Raw genomic sequence first — 27614 nt, forward strand, 5'->3', positions numbered from 1 at the left:
AGTTTGTGTCGTACTTTAAGGTTTACTATTGCTCGGCTAATGATATATGCAGAAAAACATGAAAAATTGCAGGTAACTGTGGCAAATTTTCATCAACTACAGCATTCACTAGGTTTTTGGTACAGTATTATCTTTACAACCGATTCCATCCAGTGATAGCCAGAAACCTCCACTAATCAGGGAATACAATTTTTTTCCTAACAATCTGTCAATGTATCATGTCTTTAGTGGACATCTCTTGAGCAATGTGTGCATGACATCACATGAGTAACCTCCGAAGCATTGCAAAAACTCCACTGATGTTAGTTGCACTGGCTGACAGAACATCTGATGTGGTTTGCACATTTAAACACAGGATCCAGAAACCCATTCCAAAAGGTATATGGTGATGGTGAGGATTTAGTACATGAACAGAAGATAATATCAACTTTAAGTAAATACAGACCATTGGTGTAGCACAACCATACATTTAGGTGAAGAAATATCTATTTACATTGCATGGTAATCAGATTTAAGGTTATACGGAGTCTTCTTAAAGGTTCTTTGTTCTCAGTTTGGCAGTAAAGAGTTAAAAGGCCTTACAGGCCAATAGGGTGGAGTTATTTAGACTCCTGGGTGTTTAACAAACTGACAGGAAATGTATGCTGATGTATTGAAGTTGGAAAATGGCTTAGAATTTGTGATGTTAAGCTTATTATATTAACATTGTGTCAATTTTCTACTGCTTATCCAGGTCACAGGGCTTAAGAAATGAGGCTCCCTTTGGTCTGCAGAGAAGCCTTCATAAATTGCCACCTTGCTGTAGTGGAGCTGTTTGTGTGCTAGTGATGTCAGGAGCTGCATTGTTGGGGATAAACTGTCACTTTAATAAAAAAAAAAAAAAAACAACCAACCTTAAGTTTTAGCATGCAGTCCATTTAGGCTCCAATACCAGTTTCATGTCATCGCTACAGAAATGTGATTGATAAGGACACCCCCCCCCCATCTTAGTTCAGTGCTCCAATGCAAACATTGTTCCACAAGTCTTGGTTCACTTCCAGAATCAGCTGTTCTGATAGGCAGCGATATCTCCCCAGCCTCCACAATGAAGTCATTTGTGAGCCCTTTTACTGAGATGCATGCCAAGAACATAGTCAGGCTTTGCATTGTCTCATGTTTTCCACCTGTCTATGATGAAGTAAAACCAAGCAGGTTATGAAATTTGGGGGGGGGGGGGACCCCCACAAACACACTAAGACAAAAGTTAAAGTCTAAGAACCATCTAAAACTTTATTTCGATCTCCAACAAGGTACATTACATGCAGATGCAAAACTGTTTGCTGCCCAACAGGCTTGTTTAATCATTCAATAGTTAAAATCTACTGGTGGGAAAAAAATAAAATAAAAAGTTAGAGATGAGAAAAACTTTACTTCATAGAAGCAGTTTGTAGATCCTCTGGAAGCTGCACAACAACTTCTCAGCTTTTTCTTGGATATGCAGTTCAAGGTGCATTAGAAAAAAAGAAAAAAAAAAAAGCCAACACAAATGGCTCAAATTCTCAGATCATAAAAAGAAAAAAGTCGAGTCAGAGTACAGCTGCTGCCATGTTCTTGACAATTGAAGATTTGAGCTGAGGAATGAGGCTGATCTTGAGAAGCTTGCTGCTCGAGTACTTTTTCTTCACAGCCTACAGAGACAGATCCTCAAGGTCAGTCTCTACTCACACATGATATGAGCTGGTGTATTTATTCTCAGCCAACTCACCTGGAACTTCGTTTTCCCTTCATTTACCAGCACAACATTTTTGGCAATGTGCTGCATGATGGGCTTCAGGTGGGCCTCGTCATAGGTAGAGTAGTGCTGCTGTGTGGGAGACTGATGGGAGGTCAATTAACAGCCAGCTTGAAGGAGCAAGATGTTCATAAAAAGTGACTTTAAACTTACCCAGGGTAGGCCGTCCAGCAGCAGCTGGGAGAGGCAGAGGGAAGCAGCAGCGACCTCAGAGGGCCTGTAGTGCACCATATTGTAGTCGAGCAGGGTCAGCTCCATCAGGTACTTGGCCAGCGTGTGTCTCTCCCCATCAGACTGTTAAACATGCACGTCAAGGTTTAAGATCCTTACAGTTTCTCTAACACCTTAGCTGCCATTTTCCTTTAATACAGAGTGATACACATGCAAGTTATGAATTGGAGGCAGCGGATTCCTACACTGTTGAAGTCTTCTCCACATTAAATTCATAATGAAACTCACATTTGCCACCTTAGATGCCCGTCTGAGAAAGTGCAGTGGGAGAGGACGCCCCAGCTGAAATTTCAGGCCCTTCAGAATCTGCTGCTCCATCTCGAGAATCTGAGATTTTGTAAAGGCGTTGTCGGTTATGTAGGCAAAGTCGCCAACCTCTGGGGCATACATCTCCTCATACTTGCAGGCCACCAGCATGGCAGTCACACCGACAAGTTGCAGCTTCCTGCGAGACACTGGCTGGACCTGCAGCATAACCAGAAGAAGCCTTTTAGATCCAGGTCACAAACCCATAGACAAGGCTGTTCAGAAACATCACCTGAAGAAAGCGGTCCAGAATGGCAACTGTGAGGTACAGAGTCTCCTGCAGCAGCTGGAACCTGGAGTGAACCTGGACCAGCCAGTCGATGAGAAGCGCTCGCATACCATCAGTGATTTCGTAGCCCTGCATGTAGTTTGCTCGTACTGTCTGCTGCAACTGAGAAGACAAACTGATGTAAGTCAGAGACGACAGCAGCTGGTGTCAGAAGGTAGGGGAAGAAACTACCTCCAGGTTGTGCAGATACTTGTAGATATCCTTCACATATTCTGAACAGAGCTGTGGCTGGTCTGAATCCTCCTCATCCACGTCCTGCACCGCAAGCAGTGCCTCAGAGAAAGCCAGGCACAACTCTGTCTCCTCCTTCATGGACACATCAGTTGCAGATTCCTCCAAAACCAAAGGAAGAGGCTCTGTAGCTGCTTGGACCGGTCGAACTGCTACATCGGCAGGTTTAGCCACTTTGACACAAGATGGCTTGGCTGACACTTTTGTCTGTCCTGTTCTCTAAGGAAACAAGTTTGGAATCATTACAGTTGGGAAATGCAACACGAGTCACTAATAAGACTTTCAGATTGGACAGGAATAAAATTCTGTTCAACTATTGCGACCTTCCCTTTTGCAAACCACTAAGGGGATTTCAGTCTGCTGCAAGGTTCTTGGTTTGGCTCAGCTAAACCAGTTGACAAGGTTTGTGTTTATTGCAAAAGACACAGACAGATGAAGTCTGGGTTGAAAGTCAGCCAGTAAAACTACTTCTAGTCTAGCAGGCATACCAATAAATCAGACCTCTATTATAAGACTTTATTGCCTACTTACCAAGTGACTGCAAAGCAGCCAAAATGAGTCAGGAACCAAACCAAGATGCTCTTACCTTTGTGACAGTCACTGCTGCGTTAAAGTTGGTAATCTCTCCGAGAGCTGCTCTCCTCGGACCCGCTGCTGCGGCGGCTTTCCCCGGTTTCTGCCGGTTCTCTGCGGTTAGGAGCTGCTAACGAGACAAACATGCACATTAAAAAGGCTTGACCGACTTTTCTACAGCGTGTTTAACATTACTGAAACGATAGCGTTATTATTGCAGCGCTAGCATCAACTAGCCAACAGCAGCGCTTCTCTAGCAAACAAAAGCCTTTCGACTCACCACAGCACGAACTTCCACAGACATGTTTACCGTGGGCAGCAACGAGGATACAGAGTGACCAAGAACAAGAAAAAGAGCATATAATTCAGACTAACAGAGAACAGCTTCCCTACAAAATCCGTAAACAGTTATTTCCGTAGCTAAACAACACAGCGACGAGCAGCTTTCAAATAGTTGTCCTCTAAATCTGATTGGATGTAGCGATTTCGTTCGGACGCTTGTGATTGGCTAGTGATTTCAGGTAGGAATTAAAGCCATATGAGCTTTTAAAGTGCTCGGTAACCTCACAGTCATCGCTTCATCTACAGTAATATAGCGCCAGATAGTAGATTTATAGCAAATGCTAAATAATACGTAAGTAAGTCTTATGCCTAAAGGCAACTGTTGTTAAAAACTGTGTATGAAAAATCCCTGGTTTGGGACCTGACGAAGACACAAACCCCTGTGGGGCAACGCGCTGTAGCAATCCTTTTACTGCTTTAGATTCCTTTTTTAAAAAATTATATTTTTATTGAAAAAGTGCATTAATATTATTTAGTCAAAAAAGAACCCCCCCCCTTCAAAAAAAGGGACTTTTTCTTAGTCATTTTGTTTTACATTCAGATAACAAAGAGTGTATTTGGTGGCTTGACAGTGTATACATAATGCAGCATGTTTAACTTATTTACATATAGTACATCAATACATATTATGAAGTAGAGGGTCGACCTGACATTGTACAATACATGAGAGATACACCAGTTCAGGGCTGGCCTTACATAAATTCAGGGCAGAGGGGGGACACAAAGCTAATCCATTCATTCCATATTTTGTAGAATTTGTCTTTTCGAATTTTTAAGGAAAATGTCAATTTTTCCATTTTAAATATTTCAAAAACCACATTAAAGCAATACTTAGATGTTTGCTTTAGATTCCATTAATTTATCTTCTTACTATACTTTCATTCAATGTGAACATGGAAACACAAACAGCATCCATAGACACTACAAGCTGTCTGTAGGTAACTCTGCATGTCTGATTTGGCAGATATTGCAAAGAATCAGAATCAGAATACTTTATTAATCCCAGACTATATTATGTGCTCACAGTTGCTCCAAGACAGTAAAAATCTTAAATTAAATAATACAATACTTTACTAATTTGGAAAAAAAAAATAGGTCTAATGTATATAATAGCTCAATTATAAATATCTCAGTATATAAGAAAAATTAAATATATAAGGTTGAAATTAAGCTGTACAGGATGTGCAATAGGGCATAACTATTACAGTGTGTACTGTGCATTAGATGGAGGAGTTGTGCAGGGAGATACCTACAGACAGGAATGATCTCCTGTGTCGTTCTGTGGTGCATTTGGGCAACGTAAGTCTCTCACTGAATGTGCTCCTGTGATAGGCCAGCACATCGTGGAGCGGGTGGGTGGTCTTGCCCACCTTTGTCCATGGACAACAGACCTGATAAGCCATGTTATGTGTATGTATGATCTGGCAATGTTCCAAACCGCCTAAACACGTTTATTGTGCAAGAGGTGACTGCAGAGGAAAGTCTGTGACAAGCAACCTTTAAAAGTTCTCATTATTTCTGAATTTGCAAGAAAATATGAATGATTTTCAAGATGCCTTCAGACTCCACTGTGTTTTCCATGTGGGCCAGGCCACGTTTGACACAGAAATGCATGCATTTTTATTAAATATTAAAGCTGCAACCCAAATTTGTGAACTTCAAATTAGAACCACATTTGAAACCTTACGTGTCGTATTTTACGTTCTTTTAAATCAGCAAAATAAGTGACTGATGCAGAAGTATTGAATCACCTTCATGTTTACTTGGGCTGGTATTCTTCTGATCTGTCAACCACTGGCATAATGAAATTATCTCCCCATTAGGAGCTTAAACATGAATCCACAGTCACAGCATGTCACAAAGCTGACCACGTAATCATACAGCACTGCACTCGCTTACTCTTTATTTGAGCATCCCTTAAATCAATTCAAGTCATCTTATAACCACAGATATGGAGAACACGTAGTACAAAAATGCAAACCCCTGAAGGACGGCTGAATAACAAAATGCACTTTGCCATGTGATGTTACTCAAGCCACAAGAACCCATGCAACAGGTTGCAGGGGTTAAATCGTCCCAGTGTGACTTTTAAAAGAAAAACAAAAACCAGCTGCTCGAGAGTTTGGTGGCATTTTCTATTTTCAATTCCACTTCTTGATCTCACAGCGTTTCATTATGCCACAGCTGGAAATGGCCTATGAAAATGTCCCTTTGTTGAGATGGCACAAAATAAAGAACCCAGATGTTTTAAGGAATTGCTGAATCGATGGGGTCCGAGGTGTGAGGTTCAGGGTAGTGAAAGGACCAACAGATTCTCTTTGTTCAGTTAGTTATAAAAACAAAAAACAAAAAACAAAAAAAAACCCCAAAACACATCACTTGTGTTCCCATGTGCTCCAAGCACAGCAGGGTATAATGTACCACTAATTTTCTGCAACCATGAGGCAATTGCTTTTAACCTAAGGGCAGGATGCATCTAGTTTTCCTCCATATGCTCCTAAATGAGGGTACATCCAATTAAAATAAAAATGTCCACCATACTTTATTAGCTTTTCAAGGTAACTCTTGTAGAAGGTGACACAGGTATTGAGAAAGACACAAACCATCTAATGGTTTCTGTTACAAGTCACCTCTACAACTGAAACAATGAATTCAATGGTCGTTTCCCCGTTTAGGGGTGAAAATTTGATCCAGTTCTTAGCAAAAGCAAAAGTCCCTTTGACAAATGCACATTTGCATAAAAATGAACTATATTTGAATGACACAACATAGTTACTTTAACAGACCCGTGAGGTAAAAGGTCAAACACACAGAGTGATATATCACACACTGCTGATCAGCAGGATAAAGTGTATGAAACAACAAGCTGAACTCGGTTCTACTGCGTATTCATTTGATCTCTTTCTAAGCTGGTGCAGCCCTCCACAACAGTCCTAGTTTCTTAAGTGGCCTCTGAAATTTAAATGTTTTAAATCCTTCCTCCGGGGTATCTTAAGGAAGCTGTCCCAAAGATTCATGGTGGAAAAAAAAAAACACTTAAAGCTGGTGTTTCCTATTAATCCGCTAGCCACCCATTTAGCATCTTTCATTCATGAAAGCACTAACGGTTAAAAAAGGCTTTAATACTTGAACAAATGGCAGTGTCACAGAGTTTCAAGAAAAACATACACTGCTAACAGAGGCTGCACCGCCACATCATCAAAATCCCACTTTATTACCTGTTGCTTTGATTTTACTGTTGTGAAAGACGTCCAACCTCCAACAGAGCAAGAACAAAGTCATGTCGGGTGGTGGTTTTCTCTCATATTGCATGGTTATGGAATGTAAATGTAACTGTTACGTAAATGGACAAAACACAATCCACACACACGTCGGTTTCCTGAACCAAAGTAGGATGAAGAGGAGACAGAATGAAGCTCTGGCCTTATTATTTATTCTATAGTTCTTCCCTGCGGTGTGGATGGATTGGCTGAGCGGCAGAATCAGTTGCCATTTTGGTTCATCTGTAGATACTCGTTGTGTAACTTTTCTTGGGTCTCGTAGAGCTTGCGGAGCTTCTTGGCTTGACCTTTGCTGAGCTCCTTCCCTTCAACGTCATGAGTGGGGAAACCCTGTTAACGGCGACAAAACCAAACACACCTTTAAAGCTTTTCAGGTTGACACGGTTTGTGAGCTGTCGTTTCCATGGTAACTTTTAAATTACCTTTCTGAATTTTCCTCAAGTTCTGACGCACACACAGTTACACTGAATGCGGATGTCATTTCAAATAAGGACATTCATGTCTGTACAAGCAAATCCCCGTGAGCTAGGTCTTTCCTACTCTTGGATCCGCATCACGTCATTGACCTCAGGCACACGTCTAGCTGTGAGCACCAAATCCCCACTTTTATTGCTGTAACTTCATGATTTCGTGGCGTGGGGTCGTTGGCCCCATGACCACCTCACGACCTGGAGTACCGGGTGCTAATCTTTGTCTTTGCTTTCCTAGATATCCCAGGTTTTAAGCCCTCAGCAACAGATTCCTGAGGTCATCAGGGCCCACGAGTCTCACCACCAACATGGCACCAGCTTAACAGGTTCTTCTCATGAAAAATTAAGCATGGGAGGTAAAATAAGGATTTACCGTTTCATCGAATTTTGAGTATTTGTCTGTTTCACTGCGAAACATTTCGCTTGCAGGGATCTTCATCTTGGCCAGTTTCGCCATCTGCAACAGTAACAGAAACATGAAGATTTCCCTGATGACACAAACGCAGAAGGTCACTGTCTATATAAACCATCAGACTGACCTCTTGCTCCTGTTTCTTCTTAGCAGCCTCTAGCTTCTTCATTTTCTTCTCTTCTTCCATCTGTGAAAGATGGAATTTTATTGTGTGAAATGTTTTAAAACACATGTTGTTTGCATTTTTAAAAAACAATTTTACATAAAAATGAAGGCTTGCAGCGGACTTCTGTTAAAATTGTAAATCAGCTAAGAATTTCTTTTGTCTGAACAAACTAGCTGTTAGATGTTGAAATGCCCGTCCTTATATCCTTGGAAACTCAGCGTCCTTCAGTTTTGGGAGGGGGCACTTCTTTTTTCTGGCTTATCGTTTACTTTAAATTGGGATAAATTATCTCCTGTCAATCTTAGGACCTAAACTGCTCCAGACATGCACTCGATGTGTGATGATGTCTTCTCTTACCCTCTTCTTCTCCTCTCTCTCCTTCAGTAATGTCTCCTTGTCCACTAGCTTCACCACAGTGGGCAGGCCTGCAACACAACCCCCTTATTTTCCAACACTCTTCACTTTGTAAGAACGAAACAAGGTCAGAACTTTTTTACATTCTTACGAAGAGAGTAAAGGCTCGGATTTATTGAGCAGGGCATCTTACTGCGCTGCAGTCATAAAGATGTGATGAATGGTGCGGATAATGATTTCGTGACACAGACGTAGCCAGTTTATTCCAGTAATAACTAACCCAGTCCACAGACAGCTGCGCAAAGGAGGCAGACCTGATGAGGAAGATCAAAACCTGAGCCGATTCTTTATCTCTATAACTTCAAACACAGACATCTTACCTTCGTGATCTTCCAGACGTACTCCAAGCTCTGGCAACATGTCGTCACGGACAACATCGCAGAGCTGCAGCAGCTCTGTCACTGAATAAGTAAGAAAAGAAAAAGAAGAAGAAGAATTTCATGTTTCAGTTCTCTCTGATTCAACATGGAGGTGATGTTTTGAGTTATAAAGTAAACAGTTTTGTTTAAAGCGCATGTTCTTACCTTTCTGCTCTCGAGCAATTTTGCGGACGCGCTCTCTAAAATCTGACAGCACTGTGAGGTATGGCATCACTGCGCTCTCCAGCTGTGGACAATTAAGGGGAATTTTTCATATGCAGTACATTTCTCATAATAATGCCACAAGAGACACAATTCAATCACAAAAAGTGAAAACCAGTTCACTTACATCAACACTCTGACTCTGTCCACCCATGGGAAAACCTATGGGGTCCGATCCTTCAACTGCACCAAATATCTAGACAACAACAAAAGTTTCATTTGAAGGGTTTGTTAGGCATCTCCACACTGATTTTGCCCAGTAATGGAGTTGTTTCTTAACTTGGAGAAGTATCAAAGTGTATCACATCCACTTTCATGTGTGTGAATGGATGAATGAGGCATGTTGTATAAATGAGATAAGAACAAACAGCATGATTTCTCCTCCATACAGAATCAAGGTGTTCTGTAAAATTCATTATTCTGAGAGCTGTGAAACGATAAACGCAGCAGCAGAAACGTGCTCACCTTCAGCATGTTGGTGAGGTACGCAGCAATACTTTCCATCAGCATGCGGTTGGGCCTGAGTTTGGCGCTCTTCTTGCTGGCAATGTAACCGTTGCTTTGGCTGACCAGCGTTCTCATCTCCTCCATGGCAGTGCGGGTGTCCACGTTGTCACACAGAGCCTCGTGGACGGCAGACTTCCTGTCACAGAAACTACACAACACAAGTCACTTTTTAGTTTTAAGTATGAATGTGTTGTGTTTGCACGCACACAACTCTGAAAGTGCAAATTTTGATGAAGAACAACAAACTGGTCTTCTAATCTACCGAGTCGCTCTCTCACCTGTTGTTGAGCTCCACCTCTGCCGTCTCCCACTTCTCAAACTGACCGGTGATGTCAGTAGGCGCACGCAGGATGTCTTTCACATTCAGGAAGAACTCCTTGCAAACAGAATAGAATAGAATTCAACTTTATTGTCATTGCACATGCACAGGTACAGGGCAACGAAATGCAGTTTGCATCCATCCAGAAGTGCTTTAGCCGTGATATAGATATATTACAATATATATTAGCAATAATATAGATATGTGAGTGTATTACAGAAATGGGTCTATTATGGTATGTTATAATGTACACGGTATGAAGTATGTTGTGAATATTCTATAACTATAAGTATGTACAGGCTGTAGTGAGTACAAGCTACAAACAACAAACAAAACAAAAACAGACAAATCTTCCAACACTGTCTTTGTTCTTGCTTTCACCTACATTCATAAACTTCTCGTACTGGACGGCTGACTCCATCGTGTTAGAAGAATAGTCCAGAGTGTCCTTCCAGGAATGCATCAAGAAAGCCAGACGGAGCTGACGTGCTGCGTGGAGACAAACAGTGAGACCGTTAAATAGTTCTAATCCAACTGAAGAACTTAGTGTTCGTTATGGATAATGTGTTTCTCTTCAGATATAAAATAAGTAACAACTGCTGTTGGGGTGAGAGAGGGAACCATTGCATTCAATAATAATTAAATGCAAAGTGGTGTATAAACAGATAATAAGTGAAAAAGTATGTCTGAAGAAGAAACACCCAATGCATCATGGGAACCCCCAGCAGCATTCAGTTTGCTGTTAAAATGATGATTTTGGCTTTGAGCTGTGACAGTTTGTGCAGCCTCATAGCTGGAAAAACTCCCTGACAGTTTATTAATGGTGATGTATGCTCAAGTGATGCAGTCTACAAAGCAGGAACACATGTATCACCTGTGTTCTTCGCTAAGGCGTCCTTGATCGTGATGAAATTCTTCAGAGACTTTGACATCTTGCAGCCTGAGATTGTCAGGTGCCCGGTGTGCAGAAAGTACTGGACCCAGTAATCGTTCTCAAAGAACGCCTGTAAGCAGCACAAGCAACTGTGGTCATAACAGGTTTTACCCTTCATCACTGGAAACGGCTTTAAACACATTCAGGATGTTTCAAAGTGTGTGTTACGTCAGGCATTTACATAGTAAACAGGAACACATTTTCTGCAACAGTTACCTCTGACTGAGCCAGCTCGTTGTCATGATGAGGGAATCGCAGATCAAACCCTCCCCCGTGGATGTCCATCGACTCGCCCAAGATAGAGCCAGCCATGGCTGAACATTCAATGTGCCACCCGGGTCTTCCCTGTCACAACATTCAAAGAAAACACCGATGACTTCCTTTCTCATAAGTACAAATTCTCGTTCCATTTCACAGAGCCTCAAATGACACTTTCACGTTTATATAAAAGAAAAGCTTTAAATGCAAAGGATGATCACACGGTCTTTAAAGTCTCTGAAAATGAAGGCTCACCTTCCCCCATGGAGAGCCCCATGATGGTTCTCCAGGCTTGGAGGCTTTCCACAATGCAAAGTCATTCGGTGACTTTTTCTCACTTAGTCTCTCTGCAGAAATGCTCAGATCTCCTACAGAGCCAGGAAAACAACGACAACAGGTTAAAAACTGAACATTGTACTCATTCTCTACTCAAATATTGGTAGGAGGGAAATCTTGGTGAATCTCTTCTGCTCTCACTGAGTCAAGCACTGAAAATCCCTGACCTGTTGTGTGTTGTCGGGCATGTCTGCACCTGTTGTGTGGTGCTTGTTTTAGTTTGACAAACTGAGTAAGTGTACCTTCTCCCTCTTGTAAAGCTTTCTGATCGCCGACCGCCTCCGGCACCAGTTTAGCGTACGAGTGCTGCGGACTGGAATCAAACTTCAAGGTGTCAAAGTATACTGAACCGTTTGACTCGTACCTGCAGACACCAGAGAAACAAGTAACTATAGCGACAGCGATGCAAGCAGTTCGTTCGGTACGACACAAATCGTGAACAGCGGCAGCATCTTCCTCACCCATAACCATTTGAAACTATTTTCCTCACAAACTCCACGATCTCGGGCACGTATTCACCGACTCGAGTAAGGACATCAGGGGGAAGAACCTGTGTGCCAAAATGACAACTTAAATCCAGTTACAGCAGGAAAATGCTGATTTCAAAGCACATTTTAACAATGATATTTTAGACATAGTGTGCTTCCAGTAACAGAAGTTTGGACAGAGCAGTTTCAGCCATTGTTATCTCAGAAAAGCTAACGTTCAACAACACAAGTAAAACTGAACAATTCATAGAAAAAGTTTCTTTACACATGTTGGATTTTTACAGGGGGCGTTTATTTAATTCCTTTAAGAGATTTTCTCAGAAAATCAAAAAAATCATTTGGCTTTTTTATACTTACATTGAGTGCTTTCATATCTTTGTGATAGTCTTCTTCCCAGTATTTAGGGAGAAGGGAGAAGATGGAATTCTCTGTGACGTGACTTCCGAATTGTTTGTCCAACCAGTCTGCCAGCAAGTCCTTGGAATTCTCCAACAACACCTTGGGGAAGAAAAGACAATTTAATTGGACTTGTTGAGCTCATTTCCAGCTCCACACTTTTATTCGTGGTCACTATTAACAGAGTAGTTTTGCAGGATTCTAGTGATAAAACGATCCTTATTAGTTCTTGGTGCAGACCTGGTAAAACTGGGTGGAGTTCCTAGTTGGAACTCAGATCAGTCACACTAACCCTGAGTTACTAATCCCAAATGGTGGCAGTGAATACAAGCAGTAATAAAGCTAATCTGTCCTCCCACTGTTGTAAATGTAGAGCACTGACCATCTATCCATGAATCTGCTGCAGTTATTTTTGAAGCACAAAAATCAAACAAAATAAAAACAAAAAAGCATTTTCTGTATTTCTAGTGATATTTCTCTGAAGTTGCCACCACATCAGAACAGACTCACGTGTGCCAGAGGTCGTATGACTTCATCTGCGGCTTTGCTCTCCATTGCTGCTTGCAGCGGTTGCAGACTGGCTGTAACTGCACTGTCCAGCTTTTCCAGCATCTGCTTCTTGTCCGGGTCTGTGGTGGACGCCAGCTGGGCCTGAAACGGCTGGAATTGGCAGAATAACACACAGAAATCCACAGAAATTAAAAAACAAACTTTCAGCTTGTCTCTGTTTTTAGATAGAGCTGAAGCTTGGACTTCTACTAGCTACAGTACAGGGTGTACTGATGCTTGTGTCTATAGAGTCTAGTGTTTGTGCATGCTGTGGTTAACCAGCTGCTACTTCACAAACACTGATACAACCCATAGGGAAACCAACAGAGCCTGCCGATGGAGCAGAGTTGTTGTAGGAGGAGGTTTGCAACTAGATCTTCTGATATTATAAACTCAGTGACATAAATGTTTAACATTAACGCAGTATTTATCTGTTTTACTAAGTACTGCACAGTTCTGTTTTGTGTTATTTGAATTATCTGCCTCGCTAAATAATGACCAATAATCTCCAGAGAGATACATGCTGTGCGATCAATGAAAACAAAGAGAAGATTTACACCATCACTGTCAGATCAATAAGTACTTCACACAGGTGCAGTGCATCCAGGGCTTAAACCTGTCTCACCGTTCTGGCGCTGAGCACATCCTGCAGTATTTGAGCCGCTTGTGGCTGTTTCTCTTTGTACTGGTCCAGAAGGTAATTCTGCCGGGCTCTTTTAATGATCTGAAAGAAGAATATCCCAATAATAAACCAAAACAGCAGAGTTTGCTTATTCCAAAAGTTCAAAAGCATCCTGCATGTATTGCAACATCAGCTCCATAGTAGGACAGTCTGGGTGCTAAACTGGCCTGTCCTGTAGTCCTGACGCCCGTTTAGCCCATTACAAAACAACAAATACAAATCAGCTCCTAATTTTCTGAGCAGCTGAAAACCTGCATGTGTACATTTATGTTTTCCCCATGTCTAATTAGGTCATCACAAGACACTGAATTCCTGCCATAACTTCTCAGAGACATGTCAGCTTACAAGCTGAACCTGTTTTTACCTGCATGCCTATAAACACACAGACAGATGTGTGAAAATGTGAATGTTAACAAGGACCTTGCACTTATTTCAACAGGACTACATTAATCATTACAGACACAGATGAGCTTGGACAACCCATCTCCCACATTTCATGCAAAAACCTTTATTAAAAAAATTAAAAACATCTAAAACACATCAAAGCAGACTTACTTTGTCATCTATGTCTGTAATGTTCATGCAGTAGATCACATCATACTTGAAGTAGTCCCTCAGTATCCTTCGCAGAATATCAAAGGATATGTAGGATCTGCATAAAGCAAATTATTCATTAAAATGTTGTTGTAATAGAAAAAAATATAACAGTCTCGCTATATGAAGGATCATTTCCAACCCAGAATTTCAGTGCTTAAATTCCTCTGATCTTGCTTACCTGGCATGTCCCATGTGGGAGGCATCGTACACTGTAGGACCACAGCAGTACCATGTTACTTTATTCCCTTTCTGAGGAACAAACAGCTCCTGAAACATGGAGGTTATGAACTTAAATGAGGATAACAAATACTTTAAAATAAAAAAATCTGACAAAAATGTATCTTACTGGTGGCAGCGGTATTTTTAAATGCAGTGTAATAGAAACAAGAGCCACAGCGAGAGATTAGGTTGCATAGATGGTTATATTTCTACGTTTGTTTTTTCAGTCGAGACTTCTTCCTGATCCAGAACAGTCTGGTTGTGCCAGACTAACGGAAACCAGTTGTGTGTGCATGTGGCAAAATGCAAGCAGACTTTAAAAATATGCATTAAATCTACAAATGTGAAGTGAAAGTGCTGCATTCTATACCAAGAATGAGAGCACATCTGTCACAAGATACATCAGTCAAAAGAAATGTGACTATAACTTCTTTAAACCATACCTGGATTGCATACTTTGGAAAACAGTGAGGCTTTAAATCCTGTCACTATTAAAAACTTGAATGAAATAATCTAAATATATATGCATTCTTTCTTTTTATAAGTTGTACAGTAACGATCACAGACTCTTTAGAATTGTGTTTGCTTCAGTGGTTTAGCCCTGCGTCAGGCTGCCCACCTGTCCAATGGATGACGTGCACTGTCATACTTTTATTCCCATGTCTGCTCCTACATACGTTTCTATTGCAGCTCCAATTGTTAGTCACAAATGTGGGCGAAACGCTCACAGTTACATGGCAGAAACCGAGAGCTACAGATGCTTCGTGTAATAAACGAAGCGCCAAAGCACAAAATTTGCATCGATTATTTTTTAAGTTATTCGAGTTACTCGGTGAATTGTTGCAGCCCCTTATTAATCCCTTGTAACTTTAACAGGCCTCATAATCTTAATTTGCCTGCAAATCATAGCTTATCGTTTCAATTTCACATCACTGCATGAGTATAAATAAAACTGACTCTGTCCAGCCTGTGGCTGTATATACATTGAGGGATGCGGTATCTAATGTAGCGACTTCACGAGGACCTCATTTCCCAGCAACACCAGCACTGATGTGCGCTTTACATTCGTCTCTACCTTTGCTCTTGTCAGGCTGTTGTAGAGTCGCAGCTGAGGAACATCTGTTCCTGCTGGTGGAGACCAAGGAGGCTGGACACGCTTTCCTTTGACTAAAAAAAGAAAGGAACAAGGGACAATTTCAGTTTTCACGTCATAAGAAAAGGGGTTCTACCTCTGTCGAAGCTATTCATATGGATGCTTTGGTGACATCATGTTCCATTAGGGCTAATTAATAAGACTAATCAATAAAGGCTACCAATAAGACAGTGACTCAGAGCTCACGTCAGATAACATGAGACAGTGAAAGAGCAAAGAACTGATGCCCAGTGCTGTGATAATGGTTCAAAAACTGTGACACATGTAAATGGATTTATTTTTGCTTGAAATAGTTAAAGTAAAGCAATGACAGAAATCTGTTATAGGTTCTAGTGCAGTGCTGAGGAGTGTGATATTTCAACAGTAGTTAACAATAAATATAAATATTCTCATCATCCCATTCTTATCAAAGACACACAATAAAGTTTCCTCTTCATCAGTGTCAACAAAAGAAAATATTTCCTCTTTAGTCTGAACTTCTGTCACTGTGTCTACCTACTGAGCTTCAATTTCCAGTCAAATATTTGCTCAAAGGCAGGGTTCAACATCCACACAGCGCATCAGAAAAAGAGTTGATGCAGTCTGCTCAAAGGGAAAGCACAAGTACTGTTCACAAGCAGTGCAACCCTGCTAGAATATGGAATCTAAAAATAGTTAGATACCCCATATGATTAGTTAAAAAACAACTTCAAGTGGACACATTGTGCTTAAGATAGCTAATGGTCAACACTTTTATTTAACATGGCCAGAGTCACTGGTCATAGCTGGTGAACATATCCTTGATAACCCTCTTTTCTTTTGGAGCGACCAAAAGAAGCAGGTAAGCCCAAGAACTCCCCAGGAAACTCCACTGAGGACACAGAGTGAGGGAGGCTGCTGTCCCCAGAAGTCTACAGAACCAGAAGTCTTTTAACAACCACATGGTAAAAATACATTTTTAAAAAATATATACAGTTTTGAAGCATTTCTGGTTTTGCTTCACCTTTCAGACCCCAAACTTACATCTATCGTGTCTACTGTGTCCTTGTAAAGAAGAATGGGATTTTCCAGTAACACAGCAGAGTTAAATGGAAAGTGAAGGTGAAAGAAATCTAGACATCCGAGACTGGCACAGCATCAGATGAGCAAAACAACACACTGGAGTCCCCGGATAAAAATACAGCGATGAAAGTGAGCGTAATAGGTCAAATTTACTATTTACTGGCTTTTTTAATAAGAGTTTCACTCCCACTCACATCAGCCACGTAACCAAGTACGCTCTTACACATCGTTTAGATGAATAAATAAACATTTCTGTGTTACTCTTTCTTTTCATGATGTTTTACATTTTTTGTAAAGTTGTCCTTATTAATATTAAGCTATTTAGCCAGGTATGGGAACAAAGAGTATTTGCCTGTGGGGTCTTCACCAGCTGTTGCTGCCGTGTTTACACAGCGATAACGCGAGTCTCCTCAGCGCTTAGCTGCAGGTACCACACACATCAAGTTGCTATGACTGACATCAAAAGTGCAAGCTAAAACAGAGTTCATTCCAGTGCCTGCAAAGGAAGCCTTAGTTCATGCTGAGAGTCAGTTTGTTTAAGAGGGCACGTTACAGCCTCAGAGTGCCTCCACATCCACGGCCAGCAGGCGCAGGACCACATCTAGCCTGTTCATGCCTTCAGCTTTCTACTCACTGCTGCTTTCTGGGTTGAGGTCCTGTTGCAGGGCTGCTATGTGTCTGTACCAGCGCAGAGCGTGGACATGTTGTGGATCTGGGGGTCTGTGGAGGAGCTTAAAGGCTTTCTGGTCGACCTGGGTGGGGCTGAACCCAGCCAGGTAGCTGCGTGAGGTTAGGTAGTCATTCAGGGCCACTGTCAGTGCAGCCTCCTCACTTATCTGTAGCAAGAAGCCATACTCAAAGGCTGCAGAAACAAGAGGGCAAATGTTCGCAAAGAATTACCACCTTACTCCACTGGACAGTGGAATAACCAATGAGACTAATGACTTTGGTCAGAACCAAGAATTACTCGATCAGTTGGAAAGTCAGCACACGTCCAAAGTAAACTGCACTTATGAGTGAGTTAAATGAAACTACTCGCTACCCAAACATAGCCTAGCAGAACTAATGCTGAATAACACTGGCCTTTAGCCACTCACAGAGAACCTTATATATGTATAAGAAAACAAAAGAGGTGCAAGCACTGAGTGGAAACAGGAGAAAGCAAAAGATGGAGAAAAGAAATGTAATTAAGGGTGCAGGTTACATGTCTTATAGAAGCAACCCGTGATTTTCATACTGTGTTACTATTTGAGCTGTAATTCTAACTGCAGGTCAACAAGTATTTGGACAGGAACACATTTTATATCAACCGAGGGGCTGAAAATAAATACAGCAAATATATTGGTAAAACTGTTAATGTTACCAATGTTTTAAAGGGTCAGGTTTCACTGGTTTAAAGGTAAATTAGGAACGTACTAATAAGCAATTTCTTAGTTATTTTAGGTTCATTTCCTTATTAACTTGAAGCTGAAAGTCTGCACTTTATTCACACCTCGACTGTTTTATTTCATTGTTGTGCTGTATAAAATTTAAATTACTGACCTGAGAGTAAAAATCACAGTAAGCACTTGAAAACGTTAACAGTGTTTCTCATAACAGGCTAAGTTATACTACTACTACTACTAGTAGTAATAATAATAATAATAATAATAATAATAATAATAATAATAATAATAATAATTTCAATGCTTTCCATAAACCTTTATAAAAATATCAAACAAAAAGGCGATACTGTCGGATGCTAATAATTTTCTTAAAGATGACACGAAAGAAGATGGAACTTAAACCCGAACATAGACTTAAACAAACCACAGTTCAACAAAAACACCCCACACATCACACAGGAATAGGTTCACTAAAACACTATAAACAAATAAAAGAGAATAAACTGTAGTTACTTCATAACATCCTGTTTGACTGGACAAATGAGCCGAAGATGAGGCTACCTTTTTTAAACGCAGACAAATTGCTAAATAGTATTTGCTGCCCTGTGTTTATGCCGAGGTATTAAGTATTAGTTTAAGCTGTATTTTTTATATGAAATTCGGCTTGTCACTCATTGACAGTGTTTCCTTTAGCTAAGCGGCTCAACTGCAGACTTTGGGACACAGCTCTACATATTAGCTAGCCTGAGCGTTAGCATATTCGCTGTGACACTTCATCAAAATGCGTTAGGTTGTGCTGTCATAGCTTTATGCGGTTTTTCAACTAACGAACCCATAAAGCAAACACCATATATTATTTACTGTACCCGGATCTCCCGAAGCCGACATTGTCACAGTAATCAAAGGCTGGATGCTGATGCAACAATAACGTGCCCGGAAGAAGAACCCGTATAAACGACGGTAGGAATAGGAACCAAAGTGTTTGAACCTGAGAGCTGGCGGACATAAATGATGGTACACTCGTCAAAGCGGAAGTTTAGACAATGTTTTTTGTTTTTGTTCTGTGTGTGTGTGTGTGTGTGTGTGTGTGTGTGTGTGTGGGAAATTTGTTTTGTGTGCAAAGTTATGTAGCAGAAATTAGAAAACACTGAATGCAATAAAATAAAATAAAATACTATATACAATAGAATAAAATAGAAATACAAATGCTATATACAACTGAGTAAGAAAATACAAAAGTACAACTTCGTCAGAAGAAGAATTGTACAAGAATTGCACATATAGCAGTCTTATTGCAATGGGTTGAGGTTTTGGAGTTGAGTGGATCATATGAGTGTGCTGATCAGTTAAAGTCTTTATTATGGAGTCTGACAGCAGTGGGGAGGAAAGACCTGCGAAATCTCTCTCGTCCCACACCGTGGGTGCCGCAGTCTCCCACTGAAGGAGCTGCTCAGTGCTGTCAAGTCTCCTGCATGGGGTGGGAGATGTTGTCCAACAGGGATGACAGCTTAGCCGCCATTCTCCTGTCACTCACCACCTCCACTGGGTCCAGAGGGCATCCTAGAACAGAGCAGCATCCTAGAACTTTTAAGGAAAAGTTGATGATCAATCAAGTTTAAGTTATATGGGCACGAGCTGGAAAAATATTTTAAAAAATTATTTCTTGGAATGTGGTTTTAAATCTCAGTGGAAAAGTACCGACATTCTATAGTTAAACAGAATCTGAAAAAAAGAAATAAAATAAAATATATATATCTATTTTTTGTTGCCTACATTGTAGACTCTACATTGTAGAGGGTGACGTTGCCTTTAAACAGGGTACAGTCAGGGGTTAAAGTGGGATTCAGCAGGTGGAGGAACCCTAGAATTGGCTGTAATGGCTCAATGTGGGGAAAAGTATAATAACACAATAACTTCTATTGAGAGCTCCAGTATATTTTCTTAGTGTATAGGCTGTGATCAGATGACCTGCTGCTCTTTGTGGATTTACACAAATTAATTCAACAAGGTGTTTCATGAGTTGTCCTGGCTGATTTCCATCCTCTACACTGACAGTATCTTGTTTATGCAGTCTTTTTTCTAAATGGTATAAAGTTTTATGAAGGTGGAATTCAGTCAGTGGATCATCAGATAAAATTCATTTGAATCTCTGCTACACTTGATCCAGTGGCGGTCCTGGCCTGTTTGGCGCCCTGGGCGAACACTCCCTTTACCCCTAATCCTAAAGTGATATTTATTTTCTTACTCTTCTTATATTTATTGTTTGTTTACTTGCACTGCTGTAACTGGAGCCTCGTCGTCTCGTCTCTCTATATACTGGACTGTATGTAGCGGAGATGACAATAAAGTTTACTTTGACTTCAGCAGCGAGCAGGCGCACCGAGGGCTCTCGCGCTCACTTTTCGTGTATAGAATTTCGAAAAAACATCGGTGCAAATTATAAGTCTGTATCATAATGTCTGGTGTTTTCGTGTTTGTTGGTTTGTTTTTATTTTGTTTTATTTTGCGAGTTGGTTATTAGATGCTGCTCCCCGCCGCCCCGCCCTCTCCTCTCTGCGCCGCAAGCAGCAGGCGCACCTCGCAAACGGAGGGTGCCCTTACTCCCAGCAAATGGGCGATAGAAAACCAATCGGTGCCTGTACCATTCCCAATATGCGCTGGCTGACGTCGGGGCAGCATGAGTGTAGTGGCAATTCCTTTACTTTTGAATGATCAAACGTCCCACAACTTAAAGTCCACAAGCCACTGCTGCACTGAGGTAATATTTCGTACGCAGGCAAAAGAAGTCCATTGTCCAAACATTTTAGTTGAGAGTTTTGGTTTTGGTTTATTTATCCATCTTGGCAAGCAATAACAAGATCCTTCCTGCTGCTTCTCCTGCTCTGGTAAAAAACCATAGGCCCACCCCAATGCATGCTGGTCCTATACCAGTCTCTTTATTTATAGAAACAAAATGGCCCTACAGCTCTTACTAACTAATTTAACAACATAACAACAAACAAACAAATAATTTAAAACAAAATATTAACCGACAAATAAACCCCAAAATATAAGTAAACTAACAAACTTTAACTAATTTAAAAAATAAGAACAAAAACAAAGAACAAATAGCTCCAACAATGAGTACGAGCAATTTTTTTTTTTTTTGCTGATGCCCGTGATGCCGCCCCGGGCAGCCGCCCGTGTCGCCCGTATCAAAAACCGCTACTGACTTGATCTAACCTAACTCTGACCATGAACCCACGGCTACTGTGCACCAGTCACACACTGTTCTTTAAGCTTCAAATTTCCAGTTCATCAAACATCACTTAGCAGTCCTTACCTTTAGATCTGACCTCTCTTCTTCCCGTCGTGTCCTGTCTTTCCGAGCTTTCTCCATCTCTGAGTGAAGTTGGCTCTCTTTTTTCTCTCTCTCTGTGAGATGCAGCAGCTGGACCTGTGAGACAAACTTCACACAAACAGTTTGTGTGTTGGCTGATTTTTGTTGAGCTGATAGAAATGCTATATTTGAAATTACCTGCCACTTAAAACAATCTCACTCTCTTTATGCTCCTCTTCACTAGAGGTACATGCTGAAGTACCACAACCGCAACTTAGGGACACCTGCAGTCATTCTGGTGTTGTGGCAAAACCCCCCAAAACAAAAAACACAGTCCCACTTTTAACCTCTGACTTTGGCACGCGTCCTAACTTTTTATGCGACATCCACCGATGAGGATTATTAAACGAACAGGACTGCCTTTCATGTGTTCAAAGAAAATCTATGAAAAATGAGAAACAGGAAGGAGCAGGAGAGGATGGTCATATTAGACTCAGACGTGGGCACACTAGTTTAAACAGAACATTATTTATAACATGGAAACGCAGTACAGGAAAAAGTAATTACTGTGGAGACGAAGAAACTGTTGAACATCTTATATTACACTAACAGGAGCGTCAGGTGCTGACAAGTTCAACTCCAAAACCTCCTCCTCGGTACACTGATGGTTAAATCCTCTGATCTGGATCATATTGAAAGACATTTACTTTTCGGTCCACACTCCGTACCGGTTGGTGGGAGTAATGCACCGTTTCGCTGTTTGCCAACAGACAATAAAAAGCAATGGCAGGCGGAAGAAGAAGAAGAAGAAGAAGCGGACGTTTACGATATACTTTTGGAATACAGGAGTAAGAAGTCACACAAGTAGATTAGCTGGTCTGTTGTGAGCACAGCGGTTAAATGCAGGGTGTGTCTTTCAGAGAAAGCTGAAATGTCTCACGTTAAGGAGTATCTGGACAAAGTGACGCGCATTTATGAGCGCTACACGGAGTACGTGAGGAGAAACCCAGCTGCCACCGCGCAGCTGGAGAGTACCGTGCGCACTGTCTCTTACCTGCTCGCAGGTCAGTCGCAGCAGCAGGTTTATATACAGTGTGTTGGGATTAAGGTTCTCTGTTTAGAAGTAATGCAAAAGCTCAACTGGACTTATGATTGTTTTTTGGGAGGTGAACTCTCCTGATCTCTTGTTAGTTTCACTTTAGCTCGGCAACACTAGCTACAAGTGCTCGTGCAGTGCAAAATGAATGACGGCATGTTTTCTTTCTTTGTTTCTTTGTTTGTATTTTGCAGGGAGATTTACAGATTCCCATGAAATATCTGAACTAGGTAAGTAGATGTTAAGGACCAACACAGAGACTAGTTAGTTCTTTCTTGCATCAACGCCTTATATATTAGGAGTTTGCCATGTGAATGAAGAAATATGAATGAATACATAAATTCTGAAAAGCCAGAAGGCTCAGAGATCTCAGGAGGGACATCATGTTCTCTCAAATCCCAGATTATGTCCTGTTTTCCATTGATTGGAGAATGGTGACCCTCCCCCAGCCTGTGCGCCAAAACATTATACGAAACAAAATAAACATCTATTTATTTTTAGCATTATACAACTTTTTGAAGTATTTTTTTACATAATGGACATAAATGGTTTGCAGATTAATTATATTACAGGGTACTTACTTGAGAATAATAATGGACTATAATTTGATGTTAACATTGAGCGGTGAGGAAACTTTGCAGGTTATATTATCACTATGCATTCTGTTCAGTTTTCTAAGCATTATGTGTCCACAAATGAACATGCTGTATATAGGTGTGTACTATTCAAATATTTTCGTCGTCACTTTGTATCTTTTTAGTGTACTCTGCCTCCAATCTCCTGGTGCTATTCAATGACCACATTCTGCGCAAAGGGCTGAGATGTACCTTCCCTGTGGTGAGCTCTGCTTTCATTCAAACAAAAATCAGTTCTCACAGTACAGTAGAAAAGAAAAGCATTTACTCTCTTTGCAGAAGAGTGCAGTCAAATTGAAATGGCTGTCCTTTGTGGTGCAGCAATAAAAACTAGAAATTCTAAAGAGATGCTTAAAAAACTTATGGTCTTAGTCTATTGTTACCATGATCAGTTTTTATAGTTTTAGTGACCCTATAGGATTTACCAGAGCACAATGGGACAAATACACTGTACTGCTAAAGTATTCACTTACCCATCAGGCCATTGAATTCTGTGGTTTAAAGCTCGCTGCCACTGGACACTAGAGCGGTGGCAGTCTGATGGACTGTGCCGAGTGTAAAGTTTGGTGGAGGGGGGATTATGGTGTGCGGGTGTTTTTAAGCACTCAGCGCCTTAGTTTCATTAAAAGGAACTCTTAATGCTTCAGCATACCGAGACATTTTGGACATTTTCATGCTCCCAGCTTTGTGGGAACAGTTTGGGGATGGCCCCTTCCTGTTTTAACATGACTGCGCACCGGTGCACAAAGCAAGGTCCATAAAGACATGGATGAGTGAGTTTGGTGTGGAAGAACTTGACTGGCCTGCACAGAGTCCTGACCTCACCTTTGGGATAAATTAGAGCGGAGACTGTGAGCCAGGCCTTCTCATCTAAATATGTGTCTGAATATCCAGCTGTAGCTGCTTAAGGCTGATTCCAAAGGCTCCATAATGCCCGGCATCAAATGATCAGTAAACCAGATTGGTACAAAGTAGTTTTTGGTCCTTATACTTTTGTACTCCCTTCATAAACACTATAGTCGGGTGATTAAATTGTGCTAAAGCTCATCCAAGAAGCTTGGCTTGTGATGAGTAGCAGTGTGCCTGCCTGTTCCTTCTGTACGGCTTTCAGAATGCAGCTTGGTAACCATTGCTAGCGTGAGCCGAGGACGTAGCACTCCACCCTGTTTTCCAAATATGTTAACTTCTGGTTTTTAAAGCTAACATTGCGGCAACCAAAACACTAACACTGAGGCTCAAATAGATGGGCTGAGAAACCAATGGCTAACATCACCATGGCTGCATCCATCTTTTACTGTACGGTTTCCTTCAGTAAAGAAACTATACAAAGACTTCAGAAACTGTGCACAGGATGTTGTTCTGGGAAGAAGTGAGGGTTTCATCCTTTTTCATCTAATAAGTCGTCCATCCTTTGTGTTGTGGTGTTTCTAGTCCATCTCTCAACAGAGGCTCCTGACGTGGCTGTCTGTGCTGGAGTATGTGGAGGTCTTCCTGGAGATGGGGGCCTGTAAGCTGTGGGGTGAAGTTGGACGATGGCTTGTCATTGGACTTATTCAGATTTTTAAGTATGGCTTGGAAACTTGACTTTAATTTGAAATGATAAAAACACTGATACTGATTTTGCACTGGCTACATTTTAAGTTGTTTTTTTGGAAAATGGAAAAGTAAAAATTACTGTACATGTTCAAAAGGAGGACAATAGCTTTCCTTCTGTGCCTATTGCTTTAATGCATAGGCACAAAATATAGTCTGTGTTAGACAAACGGTGTTCCATCTTTGTGGTTGTTTCAACATGACAGTGTAGCTGTCAAAGGACTCCACCTGGATGACTGAGAACTTACAGACATTTTATGTGACTCCTTCACAGGGCAGTTTTTCGGATTGTGCTTCTTCTGTGGTACAAATCTGGCATCCAGACTTCACCTCCCATAATCCCCCTTGACAGAGGTGGAGACTTTTCTGGTGAAGGTCAGTTGTCTTTTATAAAATGGCCTGCACCTTCAATGACTGTGAGACGTTTTGTTTTGAATTGAAGAATGTAAAACCAGATGTGAATTCATAATGGCTCCAGAATCCTGTCACATTTGACTGTTAGCATTTCTATTGTGAGCTGCAGGGAGCATTTTAGCCCAGTTGCTGAAACTAACTGAGTAACTTGGGCTAAATAAGTAAATAAAGGCAAGAGCCTGATAAAGTAAACACGTGCTAGCAGCGCTTCTTGTATGCTAAAGCTCAGAGACTCCCTCAAAAGTAATGAATCCTTCCTTAAAGCACACAAACGAATGACATTTCTCACTTCCCGCTCTGTGATTTGTGCGTGAAGGCTAAATTAACGCTTTTCTCCATAGATGAAAGTAACACAGAGCAGCAGGAAGACACCTGCTTTGTGGGCCAGAGGTCAGGACGAGTCATTAGGCCGCTCGGCAGTGGTAAGTTTGGCTTAAACTCTTTAAAACATTTTAACCTCTTAAGATTCAAGCTGCCTGACAGTTAAGCCTAAAACCAAATCCTGTGGTACTCTGCTGGTGTGGTATTTGAAAATATCCAGTTTCTGTCTGAACAAAGGCCGGCTTCTGAGAAATCTCTTAATGCCGACTAACACCAGGTTGTCCTTAAGCTTCTTTGTTAGCTCATATCACCTCCTCACTTGATTTAAGATCCATTCCATGTTGTTCCCCTCTATCTGTCCCAGATGTTGATGTTTATTTCATTTTGAATTTTCCTTCAGCATCTTCACCGTGCATATAAACGACTGTGATTCAGCTTCTTCTGTTGTCTGGCCAGTTTTCTGCTATATATCAATGTGATGTATTGGGTGGTGAAGTCGTGTAGGCAGACTTTAAATTCTTATAAATTCAGACAGAACTTGGGTTATTGTATTTAGCCCCACAAGTCTCCTCGAATATGTCCTCAAGATCTGATTGAATTGCTGACTTTCAGCTTTAATTTAAGGGGTTTACAAAACTGGCTGATTGCATTACCTGTTCATAGATAGTCAGCTGTTTTAGCAGTAAACACTTATACAATGCTATGTGAAGTATTCCTGAACTTTTTTGTGGTAAACTCTAAAAAGAAAAAAAGAAACAAACAGTTTTTTCTTCTTTTGTTTGCTGCTTGTTTTCAAAAATGTTGATTTGAATTTGTAACTGAAACAAAAAAGTGACCAAATGTCTTCATGTTAAAACCTTTAATGAACTTCATTCTGTCCTGTAGATTAAAGTAATAGACATTGTTCATTAATTTTTTTACTTTGCTGTTAGACAGGAAAATCCGCAAATGTTGTAGAGCGAGTGTCAGGAGGCGGAATAAAGATGCACCTCTAACTCTGTGCTTTTTGTGCATGACCTGTCCCGTGTTGGTGATGTGGCAGCTCCCTCGCTGCAGACCCGGCTCTGGGGAGCACAGAGTCACAAAAAGCAAAGGAGCAGCTTAAAGGAAACACTCAACAGCCAACCAACACCTCTGGGGCTCCAAGAGACAATTGCTGAGTCTGTGTACATCGCACGACCCCTGGCGCACCGTATCCTTACCTTCCTCTCTCTGTGTTGCCTCACCTGTTTAAACAAAAGTTCTGTTATTCCTGATATTTCTTAAACGCGCTCAATCATCCAGGTAAGGAAATCCCAGAAGCTTGATTCTGTTCAGCTGGACTTTGTGCTTTCAGTGGGATCTTTGCTGTTCTTACGTTGAGGCAGGTGAACAGTTAACGAGGTGGGGATGACGTTTACAGCCAAAGCGTGTACCTCAGGACAAACACACCACTGGTGACACTCGAGAACAAGAAAGTTCAGTGTGAAGTTTACAGTTGGAGTAAGAGCAGATATTTTAACTGCACTGCATTAATAATATTTTAGAGAAGATTAAAAACAAACATATTTTGTAGCATCCTCTGTGTGGACCAGTGTTATTTATTTAAAATCACAATTGCCATCTTTCGCTCTTAGCCTTTGAACATTTCTGTTTTTTAACAGTGGAAAACATTTTTATACATCCTTCATGTCCATTCATATTTGTCATGTCAGTAAAAAACAGTTCAAAACATTTTTAAAATGACACTTTGCTGTGAAACCACCACAGCTTTGACAGAAATACACTGTGGTTCAGAAAGCTGCAATATCACCGTCACCTCTAGATGGCAGACTGCGAGCCGGAGTGAGAATCAGTGTGAAGCAGTTAAGTACTCAGTCCTGGAACAGTTCAAGGTTTTCAGACTTTCTGGCCTCATATAAATATCCATTTACAGATGGCTGCACTTTGCTCTTGTGGGAAGTTATTATAATTTTCCTTAAATCAGTTCTTCCCAACTGCAGTACTCTGCCTTGGACTCTTTGGAAAACAGTCTTGGAAGCCATGGCTTATCTCTGGAGTCCTTGAACTATCCAGGTAAGCGAGTTCCTCTTTTGCAGTACTCCAGTTGGCTACTTCATTATCAAATAAGAACTTATTAATTATTATCTTGGAAGGAAAATGTGTGCGGGTGGAGGATGGAGTTGAGACAGGACAATAACCAAACAAACAATCTGCGTAGTACCCAAATACACATACATCCACCTTTTATATTGTGTCACATACAAGCAGAGATGGGCAAGTAACACGTTACTGTAATCCGATTACTTTTTCAAGTAACAAGTAA

At 41.0% G+C, this 27614-nt stretch overlaps 3 protein-coding genes across 5 annotated transcripts in view; 1 reads left to right on the forward strand and 2 right to left on the reverse strand.

Moving 5' to 3' along the window:
- Positions 1-1243: 1243 nt before the first annotated feature.
- On the reverse strand, positions 1244-3868 carry ccnb2 (cyclin B2). 2 transcript variants are annotated; one of them, XM_005947094.2, is made up of 8 exons: positions 3682-3868; positions 3415-3528; positions 2769-3047; positions 2541-2699; positions 2231-2467; positions 1925-2065; positions 1745-1855; positions 1244-1667 (listed from the first exon to the last, which is right to left on the reverse strand). In XM_005947094.2, the coding sequence occupies exons 1-8, from the start codon at positions 3703-3705 to the stop codon at positions 1566-1568; spliced, it is 1167 nt and encodes a 388-aa protein (XP_005947156.1). In that variant the 5' UTR covers positions 3706-3868; the 3' UTR covers positions 1244-1565. The 2 variants fall into 2 exon arrangements, with proteins under 2 accessions (XP_005947156.1, XP_005947155.1); XM_005947093.2 differs by having other exon boundaries at positions 3415-3531.
- A 1750-nt stretch (positions 3869-5618) lies between these two features.
- Positions 5619-18921, reverse strand: cars1 (cysteinyl-tRNA synthetase 1). Of its 2 annotated transcripts, XM_005947091.2 has the most exons (23): positions 18798-18920; positions 17181-17408; positions 15428-15519; positions 14312-14400; positions 14092-14188; positions 13480-13578; positions 12816-12965; positions 12267-12407; positions 11883-11971; positions 11664-11785; positions 11341-11453; positions 11044-11172; positions 10768-10897; positions 10279-10382; positions 9853-9950; positions 9533-9722; positions 9195-9263; positions 9011-9092; positions 8807-8887; positions 8430-8497; positions 8034-8093; positions 7868-7951; positions 5619-7354 (listed from the first exon to the last, which is right to left on the reverse strand). In XM_005947091.2, exons 1-23 carry the CDS (start codon positions 18817-18819, stop codon positions 7226-7228), a joined length of 2466 nt encoding a protein of 821 aa, XP_005947153.1. In that variant the 5' UTR covers positions 18820-18920; the 3' UTR covers positions 5619-7225. The 2 variants fall into 2 exon arrangements, with proteins under 2 accessions (XP_005947153.1, XP_005947154.1); XM_005947092.2 differs by lacking the exon at positions 17181-17408 and having other exon boundaries at positions 18798-18921.
- Positions 18922-22007: 3086 nt separating this feature from the next.
- The window catches only part of pex16 (peroxisomal biogenesis factor 16), a 10215-nt gene continuing 4608 nt past the window's right edge, over positions 22008-27614 (forward strand). Inside the window, exons 1-8 of the mRNA XM_042213989.1 lie at positions 22008-22314; positions 22541-22576; positions 23107-23183; positions 24413-24546; positions 24849-24949; positions 25330-25410; positions 26352-26501; positions 27292-27364. Coding sequence (XP_042069923.1) covers positions 22182-22314; positions 22541-22576; positions 23107-23183; positions 24413-24546; positions 24849-24949; positions 25330-25410; positions 26352-26501; positions 27292-27364 — 785 coding nt within the window. The 5' untranslated portion in view covers positions 22008-22181. The remainder of the gene's footprint in view (positions 22315-22540; positions 22577-23106; positions 23184-24412; positions 24547-24848; positions 24950-25329; positions 25411-26351; positions 26502-27291; positions 27365-27614) is intronic.

The sequence above is a fragment of the Haplochromis burtoni genome, unplaced genomic scaffold (assembly GCF_018398535.1).
Source record: "Haplochromis burtoni strain Fernald_Lab_line unplaced genomic scaffold, NCSU_Asbu1 Contig_509, whole genome shotgun sequence".
NCBI lineage: Eukaryota > Metazoa > Chordata > Actinopteri > Cichliformes > Cichlidae > Haplochromis > Haplochromis burtoni.

Bases quoted from the DNA above. Each gene is read 5' to 3' on its own strand.
- ccnb2 (XM_005947093.2), bottom strand. From the start codon at position 3,705: ATGTCTGTGGAAGTTCGTGCTGTG. The intron at 3,532-3,681 runs GTGAGTCGAAAG...TTGTCTCGTTAG, and splicing joins CTGTGGAAGTTCGTGCTGTG to CAGCTCCTAACCGCAGAGAA. The intron at 3,048-3,414 runs GTAAGAGCATCT...TTGTTTCCTTAG, and splicing joins CAGCAGTGACTGTCACAAAG to AGAACAGGACAGACAAAAGT.
- cars1 (XM_005947091.2), bottom strand. From the start codon at position 18,819: ATGTCGGCTTCGGGAGATCCGG. The intron at 12,966-13,479 runs GTGAGACAGGTT...TGCCAATTCCAG, and splicing joins ATGTGCTCAGCGCCAGAACG to CCGTTTCAGGCCCAGCTGGC. The intron at 9,264-9,532 runs GTGAGCACGTTT...GTTGTTGTCTAG, and splicing joins ACCTCACCAACATGCTGAAG to ATATTTGGTGCAGTTGAAGG.